This window comes from Neoarius graeffei, chromosome 5, assembly GCF_027579695.1.
Source record: "Neoarius graeffei isolate fNeoGra1 chromosome 5, fNeoGra1.pri, whole genome shotgun sequence".
NCBI lineage: Eukaryota > Metazoa > Chordata > Actinopteri > Siluriformes > Ariidae > Neoarius > Neoarius graeffei.
Window position 1 is genome coordinate 58,054,274 of NC_083573.1, and position 22,772 is coordinate 58,077,045.

The window sequence follows — 22,772 nt, forward strand, 5'->3', positions numbered from 1 at the left end:
GTACCCCGCCTTTCGCCCGTAGTCAGCTGGGATAGGCTCCAGCTTGCCTGCGACCCTGTAGAACAGGATAAAGCGGCTAGAGATAATGAGATAAGATTTCAGGAGAAAGCTAAAACCTGTAATTTGCTAACACCGAGCAAAAACATGGCTGAATCCTGAATGACTCCTATTTGTATAAATAGGACACTACATAGGTGGCAAAATGTAGTTTTTTTCCTGCCATGGAAGTGCACTTGTATACCGAGGAGGAAGCCATTTGCATTACAGCCGTGAACGAGGATTCAAAATCTCGGCTCAGCTCGGTTTTCCCTTTCAGGCGCTCTCGCTTTCTGTTAGAATGTGGTAAAGAAAAAAATAAATATATTATTTACCAGCTTAAGGTCGGTCCGTATGGTGAAATACCGTGACCTCGGCCTTGAATACTGACCCAGAGGGCCTCGCTCAGTACTTTCAAGACCTCGGTCACGGTATTTCACCATACGGACCTCCCAGCTGGTAAATAACACACACACACACACACACACACACATTATATATATATATATATATATATATATATATATATATATATATATATATAACCCAACCTTTACAAATGTGGGTAATTGTTTGCTATTAAGAAAATGAAAAGTTTTTTTTTAAACAAAAGGAATATTTAAGTTGATAAAGAATAAGAAAATAAATGTTGCAATTTTTTTGTAATAAAGGGTTTTTTTTTTTAAATATTGTGGGAAAATTGAATTCTGAGCATAATATTGTGAATCAAACTGTGAATCGCTACATGCCAAGCTAATGCCCCTGCATCTGTGTCAACATCACGTAGATAACACCACAAAGACACACACATGCTCTCTCTTTTTTGCCTTAAGACAGCATTTCCCAGATGATTCACTCTAGATTATAATCACAGCTGCAGATACGGGACGCTTCAATATAGTGAAGTACGCAGGATTCAAAAACCCATCTGAGTGACAGAGAGCTCTGTGACTTAAGACATGCCCCCGTGAGGATCACACCAGCAGCACTGCCAAGGTCATGGTTTTAAAGCTTAGTGGAATTGTTTAGAGACAAGTGTGAGGGTGGTTAAATTTAAGTCGATTAAGGTGCAAAAGAGAAGAAAAGAAATAATGTCCTCTCTCTCTCCCAATGCCTGAATATTTCGGGCTAACTTCAGGTGTATTTGTGAGGTTTTTGAAATGTGGTTTTGCACCCCAGTGAAAGCTTGGGCATGGAGTTTATGTAACAACGTTTAATTAGCGATCTTTCTTTGCATGTTTCGAAGAGCCTGGATGAAATCACACAAACAGTCATTATTCCTTTTTTTAATTTTTGCACATTTATACGTTTTAATCAACTGAAAACCGAAACCTCGTATCGAGACACCAGCGTATCATATACATTTAGGATTTTTGTGTATTACTAGACAAAGATAGCAAACGTTTGGCAAGATGAAATTACTGGCAGTGTGAGCGCAGCGTTTCATAGCTGGCACTACAGACACTCACCTGTCGCAGCGTCCTGGCCACCAGACTCTCCAAGACAGGTCCTCTGTCCTCATGCAGCAGGTGCACCTCATCCAAGATAAGCAAGCGAACAATTTGGGACAGAGCCACGTCTCCCACGCTTTTCCTCGTCACCACGTCCCACTTCTCTGGAGTTGTCACCAACATCTGCAAGAGATAAGCAGAACGTCAATCAAAGTCTGCTGACCAGGTTTGGGGAGCATGCTGGATCCTGTCCAGTGGTGCATTCATGCTGTTGTCTCATGCTCCAATTATCAGCAGGATGTTGGACTTGAATAGGGCCTTTGAGAAACACCTTGAGGACTGCTACAAAGGAGCCTGAAGGTAAATCATGCAAGGCTGTTTGTTGGAAACGGCTTCTGAATTAGACGTACGCAAAAACCTCATACCATATGAGGCAACTTTTCCCAAACACACCAAGAATAAACTAAGTATAATCAAGCATCATCTCCAGAATGTTAACATCTACAGTGGTTTCATGCTAATGTCATGCATCTGAGGAATGCATATGCATTTAATACCCATCTCCTACAGTTATTGCAAGGCAATTAAACATCATTTTAGGCAGAAAAGCACAACAATTCCTAATTTATAGTCCACGAGTTTGCCAACATGTCAGAGCGTGTGGAAATCCCTGTTAAACACTTTCACTAAAAGCAGTTCATTAAATCCTCTCTAGTTTGCATTTAAATCAATCTGTTTGGCCATTAGAGACTGGCGCCGGAACAGAAAGTGTGCCTCTGCCGTTAATTAGACTGCCGCTAATCTAAATGGAAGCCTTGGCACCCAGGTAGCCGTGCCAAAGTGCTCACTTTAATTACAGTACAAAGCCAAAGAAAGAGAATGTATAGGACTTCATAAAGGCTAAGCATTGTTTTTATCCAGTAAGCTGGCTTTGAACCACTTTGCCCGATGGAGTGCGAGTTTTCTTGGCATGAAGAAAAATGCTCACGGAACAATGAGGTAGACACTCTGCTTTGATCCAAAAGTAATCACCTAACATTACAGCAAAGATGTGTTCTGGGGACGGGCGGTGCAGACCTGCCAACCCTGAGGGCGAATGACACGCAGTCCCACTGAGACGGGAAGTACGTTTTCACTACAGTTAATTCACAAATCACTTGTTTAAGGCAGAACCTCTACTTACATTCTACAGGGTTATATAGAATCCACGAGGCGTTCAAGGGAGGGGGAGGACTCCAGTTTAAAAAAAAAAGAAAAAATAAACCTTCCTGGCTTTCAGGAAAACGTCCAGAAATGAAATAAAGTCTGAATGTACTTTTCTTGTGCCTGTATCTACGCACGTAAAACTAATGAGTGGCACCTCCTTCCCCAAGCGTCTTGCGGTTACCATAAAACCCTGTATGGTTTCTACTGCAAAAAGGTTTGGCATGCTGTTTGGCCTGTCAGTCATTCCAGATGCATATGCTGTTTGTCTTAAAGGTTGGGAGATCTGGGGGGGTGGGGGTGGGGTGTTCATCACAGTGCATGTGGAGAAATCGCCATCAGAGGCAGTGATGTGTGCAGGTAGGTGTAAAGCTCTGGGTGGCCAGGTCTCCTCCAAAACAACGCCACCACCACCACATTACATCTCGTAATTAATATGCCTTTCTGTGAAACTGCCACAACAAGAAACCTGACACTCTTATCACGCAAACGCCAAATATTTACCCTGGGCCAGAGGAAGACATGCGTGCGCTCTCTCACACACACACACACACACACACACGTGACACTGCTGCCAAATGCTTGCCCAGCCTGCCTACTGTTTCCATGGCAACCATAATGAGCCTTTAGAGTGGGTAGAGAGGGAGTGAAAAAGAGAGAGTTGTTTTGCTAGCAGCAATGCACTGATGCTTTGTAAAGACAATGTATAAGCAAAAAAGAAAAACCCATTCAAATGACAGAGTAACTGTCTTTGTGAAGAAAAAGTCGACATCTTTTGATAAACAGACAGACCGATCAATAGACAGATGGATGAGGAGAAAGAGACGCAAGCAAACAAACATCAGAAACTTGAATTACGCACGGCTTTAGTGTAATCTTGTTTGCGTTTGGGAGTATCCATGGCGTTCACAAGACCTTCTCTATCAAGTGCTGCATGGTAATTCTTGCTTCATCACTAGAAGCCCTTTGTTGTTCCGAGCAGGCCGCGCTTCAAACCTTTTCGCTCTGTTTAGCGCTCATGGTACTAATCAAGCTATCAGGCGTACAATGACTCTTCCACATCACAGATGGCAGGCATTCATTGCTTCACTGGCACGCGCCATCTTTTCCATGACTTTGTTTTTTCCTCCAGTCATTCTGAGACCATTTCCTTTCGCTTCAGCCACACCATCCTGCTCATTCCTGCAGCCTGACATACCGTACAGCCCCTTCGAATTCAAAGCTTGTTGCCTCTTCTTTTAGTCAGCTTATGGTTTCTTGTATTCTGCTCACCAAAGCATTAAGCAACCAAACTACTCTCACGAGTTCAAAAGAAATGGGAAAGAAAGAACAAATCAATGGTTTTCTTTGTTTTCGTTTTTTTTAAACAAAAGAGTCAAGTGTATTTCAGCTCAGAAGTGTTTCACCTCTGTCTCAACTTCAGAGAAACGAATGTGGCCCAGGGCTTTCCAAAGTCGGTCTGGCAGCTGTTCAAAACACGCTCGATCCAGAGAGCAGCTTCAGTCCTGGAGAGAGCTGCTCTCTGAGCTGAACCTGTACACGAACGTGTTGCTTCATGAGCCTGCAGGTCAAATATATATAGATACACATAGACGCACACTCCCTCCCCTCCCCTCCCCTCCCACCCACACGCATGTGCGTATGAGCACAGCAGTACTGGTGGCAGGTGTGAGTCAGAGCATTCTCACTGTTTCTCCATCACATCAAATTTGATGTGAAAACCATGTCCAATTTCCTCCGTTGGAAAGGGCTGATGCAAAGCGCGGAGCTGTGCATGCTGCATGTGTCCTCCTTCGACACAGAGAAGCATTGTTTACTGGCTCCACAGAGCAGGTGGGGGAGGGAGTAGGGCTCAAGAGCAAAACAGTGAGCAAAGGAGACAGAAGGTTACTGTTCATGCCCTAACTCTGAGACTCATTACAGACAGAGAGTAGGAATACAGCAAGCAAAAAAAAAAAAAAAAAGGAAAAGAAAAGCCTTGCTGGGCAAGGTCAGCCTACACGGAGTCATATCCTTGCTTCACTCACAGAATAATGGAAGCAAGCAATATAGGGTTTCTGTTTTTCTTTCATCTTGTAAAGTACAAGAGACTTTCCTTTGTAGTACTAGAGACTAAGAGAGACTGGAACAGTTTCGGAGCTCGTTCTCTGCATTTTGATGCTGACCCAGGCTTTATGACTGGGACATAAGCATCTCGGTCTTAGCTATAATCTCACTGGAAGGGATTTAACACGAACGTTCGAAACTAAGCATCAATTTCTGCTGTCTCTCTTTCATTCATTCATCCATTACACTGTACTGTACACTGATGGTACGTTATTTCAGCCAGGATCCAAAATTAAAAAAAAAAGAAAATCACACTTTCAGTTTACTAAAAGCCTGCGTTTATATTAATATTTATTTGTGCAACATCTTGTAATTAAATTGCTTAGAAGAATGCCCCTTTTCCCCTTTACCCTTTCTTTTTTGTTGCTGTTGTTGTTTTTTTTTAGACTTGATTATATTTCAATCTAAATGTATGGCTGCCTCTTTGACAGCGCAAACTCATTCGTCAAATAAGCAAGATATTTGTATCGCCATGTGTCCACTGTATGAGGCATTTTACAGTAGAACAGTTTCTATGGTAACAAGAAAATGAGAGAGAAAAGGCAATGTGTTGAAATCCAAGTGCAGGAGACTGACAGGCTCTCAGGGAGGAAGACGGGGGGGGAGTGAGATTGAGAGAGAGACAAGGACAGATTATATATATATATATATATATATATAAATAAAAGAACGATGGAAGTGAAAGGAAGGACACAGTTGGAAATTCTGTTCGGCTGGAACCTGCTACTTGTCCTCAGTAAAGCCGGATGATGATCTCCACTGATCAATATCTAATGATCACCTTCATCAGACTCATGCCTGATGCCTTCGATGCTCTCTGATTAATTAAACAAAACAACATGTGATGCAGATGCAGTTAGTCCAAAACAACAAGCGGCAATTTTTCCTCTTTAAAAAAAAAAAAAAACAACCTCTAATCATCATATTCATCTTATACAAATGCTGTGATTAAACATGTTTTCAGCTAACAATTAAAATAAGACTGATTAATGCCCAGAATAATAGTTAAGTGACCCATAACATAATGCACATTATAAATAAACAGCTTGTGACTGTAGGGACATGAACACAACAGACTTTTTAAGTACAATAAGAAATATCCTTGCCTATTTTAGCAGATAACCTAAAGTACATGCGGCGTGCGCGCACACACATGCACGCGCGCACGCACGAACCAACCCCAAAGAAGATAAATGAGTAGCCCTTCTCTCTAAGGGAATGGTGATTTAAATGTATTCAACTGTTTTTTTTTTAAAGCACATTTCAGATAGACGTTTTACAAATATCCTATTTTATGTCCTTTGTAGAAACCAGGAAATGATCAAACTTTGCACATGTCTGAGGGATGACCGGCGCAGGAGAGTAAAATAAATAAGCAAGGGTTTTAATCCCTGTCTAATTCTGATTTGTGTGTTAGATATGACACTTGTATAGCTTCGGTCAAAATTTTCAGCATTTTTTTTTTTATCTTTCTGCTGAAATACAAAAGTGCAGTTTTTGACTAATTTTAGCTGAAATTTTGCAGTAGCATACTGAATCAATGTAATAAACTAATCTCAAGTCTAAACATGTCTAATGTTAGCCAAGTCCTGGTGTCTAATGTTAGCGAAGTCAAACACGTTGATATATTTCACATTAATGAACTAAAATACATCTATATCCATCTCGCTTGAAAAAAAAGCAAAAGGTTCTGTATCAGTCCATCTTTCAAGTGCATCTAGAGCCAGCCCAAAGAGTGCAGTTTCCAAAGAGTGTGGGTTAATATTGTCGCGCAAAACACCTGGACAAATGTCAGTCATTCCAGACTGATACATCAATTGGCTTATCACAGGTTTTATTATGGGAAAAAGATGTCTTTTTGAGTGACAATTTGTTCCACTGTGCCCTGTCTGATCCCTGTTGGTCGAAAAGGGGCAACGATGATCTGAGGTCCAGATATATTACTGTCTTATGCTTTTATCTTTCAACTAAATTTACATATATTTACATTATACAGTATATGTGTCAGGCTGTAATTTTGGTTACTTTTAGACATTTTCTAGTCTATATATTAATGTGCGACCGCGAGTTGGTCTAGTGGTGAGCGTGTCCGTCTCTACTTGTGGTTGGGTCATACCAAATACCATCATAAAAATGGTACCTACTAGCATTTGGCAAGGCACGCTGTAGTACAGATGAGAGTAGGGAGTCAAACTCTTGCGGTTACCAGAGGACCAGCCCCTCGCTGTAACCCTAGCTGTATAGGCGAGAGGCCGAGGGCTATCGAAACGGAGATCGGCGCTGCACCCATACGCCTTAATGAGTTGGTAGTACTGGGACAGGAAGCTGCCTGGGAAGACCAGATCCTGGCATGAGAGGGACTTTGACTTTGCTCTGACGTTAAAACGCAGGCTGGAAGGTTGGCAGGTCTGCTGATGGAGTTTGAAACACTCATGTGAGAAGCAACTCAAACCTTTTCATCCTGCCCATCAAATAATTGGCAAATTAGAGTGGCACTAATGTCTCTTATCATAACTGCTTATAGTGACTCAGAAACGCCAATCCCATAAGCTCACCCTTCAACACGTTCAGTAATGAGTATAATTCAGTCAAAAGTGAATCTTCAGTGATTCAGCTAGCGAGCTCCAGAAACCCAGACATTCTCTTATGCATTTTCCCCTCTAGCACCCCCTTGGGTTTATGAAATGCTGCTTTAAATAATGTCACACTGTGTGGGGGCTCTGCAGAATCTCATCACAGATCGGTGTGTGTGTGTATATGTGTGTGTGCGCGCAAGTAAGGAGCTCACGCCTGCCTCTCTCCCGATCTGCTTCCACAGGGCTCCTGTGAGCACTCTCCAGGGTACGGCGCACACAGAGCACAGCTGCCAATTGCTCTGTATTCTCCCGGCTGCTCATTGCAGAGGAGCAACCCTCATTCTTTACATGGCCTTTCACTGGGCCTGTCACCACTCAGCTATGCAGCTCGCGAACAAAGATAAGGACTCGTTTCAGACTCTTCACTGCCACCCGTGATATATCAGTTCAGTGCTGGAGAATGCATGAGTGAGCGAGCAATCAAAAGCCTGAGAGTCTCATCAGTTTTCATCTGCGTGCTTGTAGAAGTTGCCAAGATGGAAAATATATATATAGCACTATGGGGGGGGGGGGGGGGGGGGCAAAAAAAAAACAAAAAACATAGGAGACCACCATTAAAAATATTATGGATGGATGGGAATACGTACATACGCACTGTATTGTGCAAAAGACTAATTTTTTTAGTACAAACTTTGTTATATTTTTTGACTTTCACATTATCGAGTCAGTACAAAAACATTTAAGATTTCCAAACATTAGTTTTCCAGCACAAAATGAAATGTTTGGATGTCAGTAAAGAAAGCAGAATATTGCGCAAGAGACCACTTTTCAAACAAACAAACAAAATAAATATAATGAAGGTTTTGCTACAAAATTAAGAAGCAAGTTTGACAGTCAACGTGTCCAGAAGATCTGTGGCTGCTTCTGCAAGATGCTCAGTAAAACCTACAGCTCATTTCCTTATAAACCTGCACACAATGTACCGCAGACCACTTTTCTTTCTTTTTTTAAAGCAGGGTCGTCATGGGGGGGCGGCACGGTGGTGTAGTGGTTAGCGCTATCGCCTCACAGCAAGAAGGTCCGGGTTCGAGCCCCGGGGCCGGCGAGGGCCTTTCTGTGCGGAGTTTGCATGTTCTCCCCGTGTCCGCGTGGGTTTCCTCCGGGTGCTCCGGTTTCCCCCACAGTCCAAAGACATGCAGGTTAGGTTAACTGGTGACTCTAAATTGACCGTCGGTGTGAATGTGAGTGTGAATGGTTGTCTGTGTCTATGTGTCAGCCCTGTGATGACCTGGCGACTTGTCCAGGGTGTACCCCGCCTCTCGCCCGTAGTCAGCTGGGATAGGCTCCCTGTAGAACAGGGTAAAGCGGCTAGAGAAGATGAGATGAGATTTTTTTAAAATGTAGAAACGTTTTATTTCATGATTTTTAAAGTTATCTTTGTTCTACAACTTTTATTTGCATGTGCCTAAAACCACACTCACAACCCGCTGTATGTGCTGCTACGGGCGGCCTACGATAAAAAATCTGGCAAAACCGTGCTTGAGACTTGCGCAACACTTGCATGTGTTCAGCGCCGTAGAAGGTTGCAGACTGGCCGTGGAGACTTTTGGTCCTGCACATGCAAATTCTACGGGTCTTGCGAAAAATCAAGAACGGATACACTACGTACGGGACCCGTACTCCTTTTGTACGCCCGAACCAAGTCAGCAGCGCGGCTAGTAGGGGCTTTTTGCGATGACAGTAAGACGCACGAGTGACGCACGGTCATTGTACGAGTGCCATGCCTCAGAAATACTACACAAATATTTCACACTTGCTATTTCTGCGGCCCCCAAGACAGAAGTACATCCCACTTTCTACCCCTATGTGTGGCGTGCACGCAGCATGCACGCGACACGAGGGGCAAGATTCTGGGTGTGTGTGTATATATATATATATATATATATATATATATATATACACACACATATACACACACACACACACATATACTGGGGGAGAAACCAAGGAACTGATTATGTAGCGTGTAGCATCATAGAAGGGAAGAAGATGGCTGTTGCCATACTGCTGCAACGACTGAGGGAGTTGGACCTTTATAGGCAGATGATCGAAGCTGAGGAGCAGCACGGAGCGATATTGGCTTTGCTAACACAGGAACACCGATGTCAGAACGCGAGGCGGTGGCCTCTGTCCCATCTTTTCCCAATCACTTCCTCTCTCTCATCCTCTGCCGAATGCAACCTGTAGTTGACAAGTACTTTGCCCGTACTCCTCCCCCAAACTTTACCCCGGGTTCACCGCGACCCTGCAGCACGGCTACGAGCTACCAAACCCTGCGACCCGTGCGTGTCCAAAACACTTACGGCGGGTTGTGAGTGTGGCATAAGGCTTTTGCACAGTACTATCTATCCATCTATACACATGTATAACAATTCTGTTCAGAAGTTTAGATACATGGACATGAACGTCCTGGTGATCAACACAACGTCAAAAATATACATACACCCACTTAGATTATTAATTCAGTAGTGCTGAACGTTCCAAAATGTCTTAACCTGCCAAGGCCTCTTAACTTCCTGTTAGTGATCATGACTGACTACAGCTGGTAGCTGCTCTGTGCCAACATGAAAAGGGTTTGTTTGACAGCACTCACTGGACTGACCAACACACAGTACAATGGGAAAGTCCAAGGAGCTCAGTGCAGATCTGAGAAAGAGGATCACACATTTACACAGCTCAGGAACGTCTCTGGGAGCCATTTCTAACCAACTGCAGATTCCAATTCCATTTCAAACAACTGTACGCAAGTACAAGTTATTGGGAGGTGACTTTGCCAAGCCACTTTGCTGGAAGAGGACCCAAATGGTCACCCACAGTTGAGAGGAAATTGGTTCAGTTCATCGGCTGCAGAAAACATGGACGGCGTGGCTCCGTTGCCTCCTAATTCTATAGAAATATAGCCAAAATATCTTGATGTCGTCAAATTAGGAGCCAGAGTATGCACAGCAGAGATGAGGGCCAAAGTCAGGCACTCCCCCTTATTTGGTAGGCACTCCCCTCCTCCCAATATACATTGACAGAAATGATAAGATGAATACGGGCGCATTCTCAAATTTTCTTTATTAAAGCTATCCAGAAAGCTTAAATACTGTAGCTTCAGCTGGTGATATTTCATTAATATGGATGCATCTAGAAAGGACTGTTATCACATATGAATTGGAAATCTGCTGACATTGATGTGACTAAAGTTACCCATTCATCATACCTACTCATAAAATCCTTCCTAATGTTATCAGGAGTGTATGTGTTCACTGAGGAACAAATGGCTTTTGCACAAATTTCGATAGATGGATGGTGTTAATACCGAAATAATATTGCTATCAAGGTGGCTATATGGCTAGGTAGCTAGCATGATGAAACTAGCCTTTTCCTATTAAACCTCTCAATGTTTCAAATATTTTTAATCGAAATGGCAAACAGTTTGTATTAGCACAAGTGTCCAGGACAGTTCAAATAGCTAGGTATATGACAGCTCTTTCCCATTTTAGATCTGTTTTTCTGTACCTGTATGTGTGTTTTCTGCAGCATTAGTCGCATGCATTCCTGTAATTGTACATTATGCTGTCTAAACAATGCAATTACAGCTAGAAAAACTAAGAGATTGCGCAGCCTGATAATAATCACGATTTGTTTTTATTACATCATCATAAATTTGTATCGTTATTTATCATTGTAGAATATATAATTACATGCCGACTTAAAACAAGTCCTGAACTCAACCCTATCCAATATATGCGGATTGTGCTTAAAAGTCAGGTCCGGGCCAGGAAACCCACAAATTTAATTGAAGCCTACCAATTCTGTCAAGAAGAGTGATCAAATATCCAACCAGAATTCTCCCAGAAGCTTGTTGATGGCTATCAAGAGTGCCTCATCAAGGCGAAACTTGCGAAGGGGCATTTAACCAAAGATTAGGTTCTGTATGTAAATTTTTTTTGAGCTTGTATGGAGAATTTTCACCCTGTGTTGATTTCAGAAAACCGATAATGAATTAATTTGTGCACCAAATTCTTGGGTTTTGTTTTCTACTAAAAATGCATGTTGTACCATCAGTCAGCCACAGATAAAGAACAGTTCAAAGAAATCACTGAAAGCTCAATACGGACATGACATTCATGCATATGATGAGTGTATGTAAACTTCTGACCAGGCACACATACAGTTGTGCTCATAAGTTTACATACCCTGGCAGAATCTATGATTCTTTGACCATTTTTCAGAGAATATGAATGATAACACAAAAACATCTTTTCCACTCATGCTTAGTGGTTGGGTGAAACCATTTATTGTCAAACGACTGTGTTTTCTCTTTTTAAATCATAATGACAACAGAAACTACCCAAATGACCCTGGTCAAAAGTTCACATACCCTGGTGATTTTTGGCCTGATAACATGCACAGAAGTTGACACAAATGGGTTTGAATGGCTACTAAAGGTAACGTCCTCACCTGTGATCTGTTTGCTTGTAATCAGTGTGTGTGCATAAAAGCTGAGTGAGTTTCTGGGATCCAGACTGACTCTTGCATCTTTCATCCAGCCACTGACCTTTCTGGATTCTGAGTCATGGGGAAAGCAAAAGAATTGTCAATGGATCTATGGGAAAAGGTAGTTGAACTGTATAAAACAGGAAAGGGATGCAAAAAGATATCCACGAAATTGATAATGCCAGTCAGCAGTGTTCAAACTGTGATTAACAAATAGAAAATCAGGGGCTCTGTTAAAACCAAACCACGGTCAGATAGACCAACAAAAATTTACGCCAAACAGCACAGAGACAAGCCTCAAAACTTCTGGAACAAGGCAGTTTGGAGTGATGAGACCAAAATTAAACTTTTTGGCCACAACCATAAACGTTACATTTGGAGAGGTGTCAACAAAGGCTATGATGAAAGGAACACCATTCCTACTGTAAAGCACGGAGGTGGATCGCTGATGTTTTGGGGATGTGTGAGCTACAAAGGCACAGGAAACTTGGTCAAAGTTGAAGGAAAGATGAATGCAGCACGTTATTAGCAAATACTGGAGGCAAATTTGCACTCATCAGCCCGGAAGCTGCGCATGGGACGTGCTTGGACGTTCCAACATGACAACGATCCAAAACACAAGGCCAAGTCGACCTGTCGTTGGCTACAGCAGAACAAAGTGAAGGTTCTGGAGTGGCCATCTCAGTCTCCTGACCTCAATATCATTGAGCCACTCTGGGGAGATCTCAAGCGCGCAGTTCATGCAAGACAGCCCAGGAATTTACAGGAACTGGAGGCTTTTTGCCAAGAAGAATGGGCAGCTTTACCATCCGAGAAAATAAAGAGCCTCATCCACAACTACCACAAAAGACTTCAGGCTGTCATTGATGTTAGAGGGGGCAATACACGGTATTAAGAACTGGGGTATGTAAACTTTTGATCAGGGTCATTTGGATGTTTTTTGTTGTCATTATGACTTAAAAATAGAAAACACAGTTGTTTATCAATAAATGGCTTCACCCAACCACTAACCATGAGTAGAGAAAAAAGTTTTTGTGCTATCATTCATATTCTCTGGAAAAAGGCCAAGAAAGCAAAAATTCTGCCAGGGTATGTAAACTTATGAGCACAACTGCATATACACACACACACGAGTGCATCTCAACCTATTAGAATATCATTAAAAAAGTTCAATATTTTCCATCAGTCATTTAAGAAAGTGAAAACTTAATATATCCTAGACTCATTACACGTAAACTAAAAATCTTTCAAACATTTTTTTTCTATTTTAATTTTGATAATTATGGCCTACAGCGCAAAACACAAACAAATAAACAATACATCAAGATATTCGAGTATTTCATTTGGAGTTTGAGTAAAACAGTATAAATTCCGTGCATCTCTCGGTCTAGTTCAGTACACATGACCACAATCATGCAGAAGACTGCTGACTTAACAGTTGTCTAGAAGACGATCATCAACATCCTCCACAAGGCGGGTAAGCCACAGAGGGTCACTGCTGAAAAGGCTGGCTGGAAAAGGTGCACAAGCAACAGGGATGAGCGCAGCCTTGAGAGGATTGTCAAGAAAAGTCGATTCAAGAACTTGGGAGAGCTTCACAAGGAGTGGACTGAGGCTGGTGTCAGTGCATCAAGAGCCACCACGCACAGATGTCTTCAGGAAAGGGGCTACAACTGTCGCATTACGAATATCGATCCACTCCTGAACCAGAGACAACGTCAGAAGGGTCTCACCTGGGCTAAGGAGAGAAAGACCTGGACTGTTGCTCAGTGGTCCACAGTTACAGTGTTCTGATTGTTTGAGACGCACTAGTAGACTACACATATACTATGTATCCATACCTGAGACTCATTACATTTTAAACATGTCTTCAGAGAAGACTTCACTATGTCAAGAATGATCCATTCTCTTTGTTAAATAATATATATTTGAATACATTTATTATTAGGCTTGACTTATGTAGAGAGCTAAATATAGGTTATATACACTATACTTCCGAGGGTTAACGGACACCTGATCTTCACACTCGTATGTGGTCCGTCCCAAAACCGATGCCACGATTGAAAGCGAACGACTGTCTAGAATTGTCTTTGTATTCTGTCGTTTTTCTCAGACAGAACAACAGAGAAAGATGTGAAGGTAATATGTGCTTGAGGTCCAGCATGTCTGTAAAGAAAGTGATTCTCAGTGCGAGTTTAAAGAGGCCTGTTTATCAGACGCTTGATCATTCGAGCGTCTGAAGCCAAACTGATCTCTTTGCCAGTCTGCCGCTTCTGTCTTCTCTTATCTGTGGAGCATCCATACCCTCAGCTACTCGCCACACAAACCCAGCCTGATGACCTGCATGCATTAGTGTGCACACACGGACACGCATGCACATCTCCCTCACACACCTACAACCATACAAGCGTTCATCTTCTCCGACTCTCATTTAGCAAGACTCGAACTGGGAATTGATTGCTGATTGTGGCATCAACAATTCTCTAAAGTAATTCCGAAACAGATTGGAAGCCAATTTCTAAATAAAAAAGCTTAAACGATCCATTAAGAAAATAAACAGTAATCACCAAGGTGAAATCTAATAAGAGAGAGAGACAGTCAAGAATAAAAAGCCTCTGCTTATGGTGCAGAACTCCTTCCATGTCTGCCCTGTAGAAAACAGCAGCAGGTGGCACTGAGGCATCTGTTTCACAGCCTTCGAAACAAATACAGTGGAAAAATCAGTTTGCTGCTTGGCTTTAAGAACACTAAGCACTGTTGCAACAACTGTTAACAACAGCCGACAAGAAGTCCATAATAGTTCAATTCTCTTTTTATATTTGATAGCACAGTTTTGTTAAATTGCAAAGGTGTTGAATAACCTTTAATAACAGCACAGGTCTGATAGCAGTTACAGCTGCTTGGCAAATCACAGGTGTGTGTGTGTGTGTGTGTGTGTGTGTGTGTGTGTGTGTGTGTGTGTGTGTATGCACAGTGGGGGAATTAAGTATTCAACACGTCAACTATTTTTCTCTGAAAAGTATTTCCTGTACAGCTGTTCATATTAAATGTTGAGCAGACATTGGTATTAATACAATAAACCTACCCAGAAAAAGAAACCATAATATTCTAATAAGTTCTGGGCAATAAAGTGGATTGGCACAAGAAAGATGACTGAACATGCTAACTGAAATGTGTTTCATACTTGATGGAGGAATTTTGTCTGCAATGACGGCTTCAAGATGCTTCCTGTCTGAAGAAACTAATCTCTCACGGTGTTCAGGTGGGATTTTGGGCTCATTCTTCGACACAAACAGTCTTTAAATGAAATGATGAATCGTGATCTTCAGTTCATTCTACAAAGTTTTTTTTGGGGTTGAAGTGTGCTGATTGACTGGACCATTCCAACACCTTTATCTTCTTCCTATGGAACCACTCGAGAGGCTCCTTTGCAATACGTTTTGGATCGTTGCCCTGCTGGCATTCCACGCATGTCTCATCCTCATCATCCTAGTGGATGGCAACAGAATCTGTTTAAGAATTTCTCAGTACAGGACTCCATTCATTTTCCTTTTGATAATTTGGATTCTGTTGGTACCATGAGAAGAGAGACGGCCCCATTCCATGATGTTTCCACCTCTGAACTTTACTGTAGGTGTGATATTTTCAGGGCCGTACGCTGAGCCAAACAGGGTCTTGAAGCATTAAGACATTCTTTTTTTTGGTCTCGTCTGATCACACTACATTCTCCCAGTAATCTACAGGCTTTGAAATGTTCTGTAGCAAACATCAAGCAAGCTTCACCATGCCTTTCCTTCAGTAATGGAGTCTTTTGGGGTGATGGAGAATGGAGACCGTGGCTGTGGAGTTTATTACCTATAATTTTCTCTGTAAAAGCTGCACCCACTGCTTCCAGCTCTTTCTAGAGTCCTTTTCGGATGATCCTTAGCTCTTGGGCGACTCTTCTGACTAATATACTGATTGTCCAGTCAGAAATCTCGCGAGGCGTCTCCTGAAAAGTATCGTTTACCAGGTCTGCTGGTGATGTCGCGAACTCTTCTCTAGTACTGGTTTCCAAATAAGAAATGGATTTTCTTTTTTTAACAATCTTTATTGAGTTTTCATAGTTATCAATACAAGACTATCTCCTCAATAGTATTGGAAAAAAACAACCCAAAAGACAATAACAAAAGATATAAACAAACAAAAACAGAGCCTGTGTGAGATTGTATTACACTACGTTCACACTGCAAGGCTTAATGCTCAATTCCGATTTTTTTGTGAAATCCGATTTTTTTGTGAGGTCGTTCACATTAACAAATATATGCGACTTGTATGTGATCCTCAGTATGAACGAAAAGCGACCTAAAAGTGTTCCGCATGCGCATTGCAGGATACGACGACATCACACGCAGTGAGCATGGCCAGTGTTTACGGAAGTAACCTAAAGTTTCCTGTGTATGACAGTAGCCAGCATGGAGTGCCTGGCGATGATGCAGTTGTTGTTGCGACGGAGCCAGAACATGCACAATAGCCTGATGTTAAGGAGGAGGTTGAGAAGGAAGAGGGCAAGGGTTTTGGCTCAGGCGTTCTGCGGGGTAATGACTGCAACCTCTGTTCAAAGGAACATCAAAGCCATGTTGTTGTAACTTTTTTTGAGAGACCCGCCGCCTACTTCAGCACAGAATAGTGACGTTTGTGGCTTGTTGATGACGTGTAAGTCGGATGAATGCGACCTGGCGGTTCAGACTGAAGTCGCATATGAAAAGATCGGATAGGAATCGGAATTAGGACCACATATCCAAACGGCCTGGGTCGGATTTGAAAAAATCGGATCTGTGTCGTTCATATTGTCAATAAAAGATCGGATACAGGTCACATATGGGCGAAAAAATCGGATTTGAGTCACTTCAGCCTGCAGTGTGAACGTAGTGTTAGTAACTGACATCTGATTAATCATGTCTTCCTTTGTATATCAACCATTTCCCACATCTTTTTATATAAACATCTTCTTTCATTTTCAACTTATATGTGAGATGCTCCATCACCAATATATCATCTGTGATTGTCATCCACTGTTTGTAACTTGGACTGTCAGACTTAAGCCAATTCTTAGTAATAGTCTTCTTCCCAGCCACCAAAAGAATCCTGACCAAATGTTGGTCACTTTCATGCACCGTGCCCTCCAAATGACCCAGGTACAAAACAAGACAGGATTTAGGTATCATATATCCCAAAACATCACAGAGAACTGAGTGAATATTCCCCCAGAAGGGCTGTATTTTTGTGCAATTCCAAAAAATGTGTGTATGATCTGGATCCATGTGGTTGCATAATCTCCAACATGGCTGTTGAACATTTATCTGTTTACTTCTAATTTTAGGTGTAATAAAGGACCAAATTAGATTCTTCCAACTGAATTCCCTCCATTTCAAAGATTGTGTTGTAATTCGATGTGTTTTCCACATATCATACCATATCACCTCTGGAATCTCCTCATCCAGCTCTCTTTCCCATTTGACTTGAACATATAATGTTGAATCTGTTCTAGAACCCATCAAACATTCAAACAGAACCGCCACAGCCTTTGGAATAGCTTGGCTATAAGCTTGTACAAGTAGCTTTATGATGGGATGTATCTTATCCTCAGTTAAGAAGAAATGGATTTTCACATGACGAACACAGATGAGCGGCGTGATGCACACAGTGAAACTTCCCAGTGCTGTTATAGGAAATGTAGGCACTACTGGAACACTGCTAATCAAATTGGTGGACCTGAATTCACCCTTTCATAATGAATATGAACACGTTTACACACTCTTATTTCATTCTCAATAAGGAAGCCTGGGGTGAACAGTGAAGCCACCGTTCATAAAGTACTTTTTCTGCTTGGTATATTTACTTATAGAATATGTTTCAGTGCCGCGATGGTGCTATTTAATTACAATAATGTTACAATGTACGTGTTATAAGCAAGTTACTTTTACCAGACAGTTGATTCTAATGGTTTGAATTTTCCTCTAACAAAACAAAAAATAAACAGAACATTTGCCCAGTACCGTGTCTGAAATGTCACTTGTGCAATATTAATTTCTTGTTTCTACAACTGTTGTATAAAAAGCAATATGGCACAAGCAAAAGTGTGCTTATACTGAATACAGGCATGGCTGTGATTAGCTCTTCCACTTACCCTGTGCCTGCAACGAATCACAGCCGTGACGATATTCAATTTAACCGCACTCTTGGTCATGTGATAATGCTCAATTCATAAACTTTGCAGTAATAATGGCCCTCCACTTCAAAATCACACTACTCTCTCATTGATTATTTTCCTACAACAGTATGCCCCCATTATGATTTGTTCCTTACGTACAAAGTATAAAATCAAATGTTCCTTGATGTTCTCGCCTCCTGTAGATGAGAACTTGAGGCTCTGTATCCTCAGACTGACACTGCAGCAGCATTAAAAGCCTCTGGCTAGGTGAAACAGCGAACACTGTTTGCAATGCTGGCCTTCCATGAACATAAACAATTAACAGTTATGGTAATCTAATATTCTGACTGAAATGTCTTATTTGATAAGGTCAATGAAGCTAGATGTTAGCAAGCTAAAAATGTCAGCAATTATAAAGCATTATAAAACCAGCACTCACCAGCAATCGAGCACAAGATCAAAATATTTCCTTTTCTGTCTGTATGGCAGGTTCCTGTGTGTTACCTGAGTGCGGAGAATTTCCCCTTTGGTCAGCTGCATGTCGCCCGTCAGCTCTTTGACAGCAATGCCCAGTGCCTCCAAGCGCTTACTGAAGTAATTAGTCATCTCAGCAGCTAAAGCCTTCATCGGAGCTACATATACTATCTATAGATGCAGGCAAGAGGGAGAAAGAAAGACAGCATGATAAATGAGTGAACATCATGGTATCATTTGTTCCTTGGCAACTGGCATAATACAACATTTAGTGCAATATGAAGTAGAGTAACAAGATGGGGAAAGTTTAATGGTGATGTATGAAGACAGCCCATCATCATCATGGAAAAGTATGTCTGAGAAATCCATTGTAAAACATTTCAGAGAAACATTACACCTGGTTTAAGATCTCAACTAAGGGTGTTATGGTTTGAAATTTTCATAGTATGATAATCATGGTTTTATGGTATCACGGTATTAATCAACTATTTTTCTAGCTGTGAAAATTAAATTCACAGAACATTTTAAATATATATATATATATATATATATATATATATCTCATCCCAATGTTCTTGTCAACTCTCAACTCTGTTATAAAAACCACATAAAATCCACAAAGACTTTTAATAATACGCATGACACCTGCACCGAGAGAGGTCACTTCAGAAAGGCAGTGAGGTACGTTATGTTTCTTCTCTCATTAATTTGAACATAATGTTGACGATACACCAACAGTAGATTAATTCTTTGTGAAATCTGTTATTGTGAGTGGACAGTGACGAAGAGACTCAGCGCAATTATAGAATGGGCCATTTTATTACACACACACACACACTCTGCGTTGCAAAAGTATTCATCCCCCTTGGTGTTTGTCTTGTTTTGTTGCATAACAAGCTGGAATCAACAATCTTATTGTTTGTGTCACAATAAAACAACAATGTGCACCTTTAAAGTGATAGGCATGTTGTGTAAATCAAATGGTGTTAACCCTCCAAAAATCTATTTTAATTCCAGCTTGTAATGTGACAAAACAGGGGGATGAATAATTTTGCAAGGCAGTGTGTGTGTGTGTGTAATAAAATGGCCCATTCTATAATTGCGCTGACTCTCTTAGTCACTGTCAGCTCACAATAACAGATTTCACAAAGAATTAATCTACATTATATATAAGTGATTCCACGCTTATGGGTACTGAAATGGGGACATGAACTTATTTTTAAAAATTCACCTAAAACCATTTTTTTTTTTACCATCAGGTCACAAAACATGTAATCTTTAATGAATGATATGTTAAAAGATAACTTTAATTTTCTGAGATGTAATAAAAACATATTTATATGCCAAAGTCAGAACGTAACAGAAGTGTTGTGGACATATAGATTCTCAATTTTAACAATGTAGAATTACTTTTTGAAACATAGGAAGGTGATGTTTTAGCAAATATAATTAATAAACATGTGTAGTAGAATAAACATACACATTCTTTCAATAAGATTAACATGGTATATAGCTAGATTGTAATTAATTTGTAACAGACGCGAGATGGACAGTCGTAACAGAAGTAATGTAACAGACATCATTTTGGAACTCATAGGCTTGACTTTGGCATATAAATATGTTTTTATTACATCTCAGAAAATTAAAGTTATCTTTTAACATATCATTCATTAAAGATTACATGTTTTGTGACCTGATGGTAAAAAAAGAAATGGTTTTAGGTGAATAAGTTCATGTCCCCATTTCAGTACCCATAAGCGTGGAATCACTCATATATATATATATATATATATATATATATATATATACATATATATATATATATACACATACTGGGTGAGATTTGCTGGGGGGGATGGTGGGGATCATCCCCCCCTCTGGTTTTTATCTCTGCTGAAAAAAAAAAAAATCCTCGGGGACAACCCCGTCAATAAAACAAACAAACCAAAAAAAAAGTTGACATGACAGGCATGTTGTGACACAGTTTTCTATGGTCTACATTGCACTCACTTTCAAAATGACCTGAAGTGGCAGCTTTGATGTTCACGAACGTCCCCAGCAAATAGATACATTGTAGATAATAACAATATCTTTGCGTTCTCATAGAACGCAAAGATATTGTTATTATCTACAATGTATCAATGTATCTGCAGGGATGCAAACAGCGCGCCTTTTGGCGGATGCCGCCTTTTTCACGGCCGATTTTTTTTTTGGGGGGGGGGGGGGGGGGGGGGGCGTTGGAGTGTCTGATTATAATTTCAAAGTAAATTCTGTATTAAAATGACTAAATAAGCAAATCCGTTACAGTCCATGAAACAGGAAGTATAAGGATGAGAAAAAAACAGTTTAAATCGGAAAGCTGCGCACAATGTGAACTGCGCCATCAGAGCAAACTGTTCATTTAGTATTCATGTATTTTAGTGATTTTCGAGTCACTGTCCATTTAATCCGGAGGGAGAGAAACATCACAGCAACGCAACAAGCAATGCGAACTTTGTTGTGTTAGTGTTCGTGTATTTAGTCAGAGAGATAGGAAGATGAATTTACTATCTCTGGTTTAGTGTTCGTTTTCATTTAGTGTTATTCATTTGATATCATCGGATGTTATTGAGCTGTTAGCCTACTGTTACCTTAATTTTGTGACCTTTCATGATTTAAAAAAAAAAAAAAACATCCCCCCTTCTGGTTTTTCGAAAAATCGCACCCTGTATATATATTATATATATATATATATATATATATATATATATATATATATATACACACACACACACACACAACCCCGATTCCAAAAAAGTTGGGACAAAGTACAAATTGTAAATAAAAACGGAATGCAATAATTTGCAAATCTCAAAAACTGATATTGTATTCACAATAGAACATAGACAACATATCAAATGTCGAAAGTGAGACATTTTGAAATTTCATGCCAAATATTGGCTCATTTGAAATTTCATGACAGTAACACATCTCAAAAAAGTTGGGACAGGGGCAATAAGAGGCTGGAAAAGTTAAAGGTACAAAAAAGGAACAGCTGGAGGACCAAACTGCAACTCATTAGGTCAATTGGCAATAGGTCATTAACATGACTGGGTATAAAAAGAGCATCTTGGAGTGGCAGCGGCTCTCAGAAGTAAAGATGGGAAGAGGATCACCAATCCCCCTAATTCTGCGCCGACAAATAGTGGAGCAATATCAGAAAGGAGTTCGACAGTGTAAAATTGCAAAGAGTGTGAACATATCATCTGTAGTGCATAATATCATCAAAAGATTCAGAGAATCTGGAAGAATCTCTGTGCGTAAGGGTCAAGGCCGGAAAACCATACTGGGTGCCCGTGATCTTCGAGCCCTTAGACGGCACTGCATCACAGACAGGCATGCTTCTGTATTGGAAATCACAAAATGGGCTCAGGAATATTTCCAGAGAACATTATCTGTGAACACAATTCACTGTGCCATCCGCCGTTGCCAGCTAAAACTCTATAGTTCAAAGAAGAAGCCGTATCTAAACATGATCCAGAAGCGCAGACGTCTTCTCTGGGCCAAGGCTCATTTAAAATGGACTGTGGCAAAGTGGAAAACTGTTCTGTGGTCAGACGAATCAAAATTTGAAGTTCTTTATGGAAATCAGGGACGCCGTGTCATTCGGACTAAAGAGGAGAAGGACGACCCAAGTTGTTATCAGCACTCAGTTCAGAAGCCTGCATCTCTGATGGAATGGGGTTGCATTAGTGCGTGTGGCATGGGCAGCTTACACATCTGGAAAGACACCATCAATGCTGAAAGGTATATCCAGGTTCTAGAGCAACTTACGCTACGTTCACACTGCAAGGCTTAATGCTCAATTCCCATTTTTTTGTGAAATCCGATTTTTTTGTGAAATCCGATTTTTTTGTGAGGTCGTTCACATTAACAAATATATGCGACTTGTATGTGATCCTCAGTATGAACGAAAAGCGACCTAAAAGTGTTCCGCATGCGCACTGCAGGATACGACGACGTCACACGCAGTGAGCATGGCCAGTGTTTACGGAAGTAAAACCGCCCGGTTGCGGTATGACTCATCCAATCTAGCTTGAATAGCTGCATCCCCCCAAATGGAAATCAGCTCCCTAACCTCTGCGTCCTTCCATTGAGAAGATTCAGAACCTTCACAGCCCGAAGCGTCCCTCGCATTGATGTCATGCG

General features: G+C 41.0%; 1 protein-coding gene across 3 annotated transcripts in view; it reads right to left on the reverse strand.

Annotated features, from left to right (window-relative positions):
• The window catches only part of ascc3 (activating signal cointegrator 1 complex subunit 3), a 395,456-nt gene that overhangs the window by 214,404 nt on the left and 158,280 nt on the right, over positions 1–22,772 (reverse strand). For all 3 annotated transcript variants that reach the window (XM_060922147.1, XM_060922146.1, XM_060922145.1), the window contains exons 10-11: positions 18,615–18,755; positions 1,506–1,670 (exon numbers count right to left, since the gene is read on the reverse strand). In XM_060922147.1, the coding sequence (XP_060778130.1) occupies positions 1,506–1,670; positions 18,615–18,755 (306 nt within the window). The remainder of the gene's footprint in view (positions 1–1,505; positions 1,671–18,614; positions 18,756–22,772) is intronic.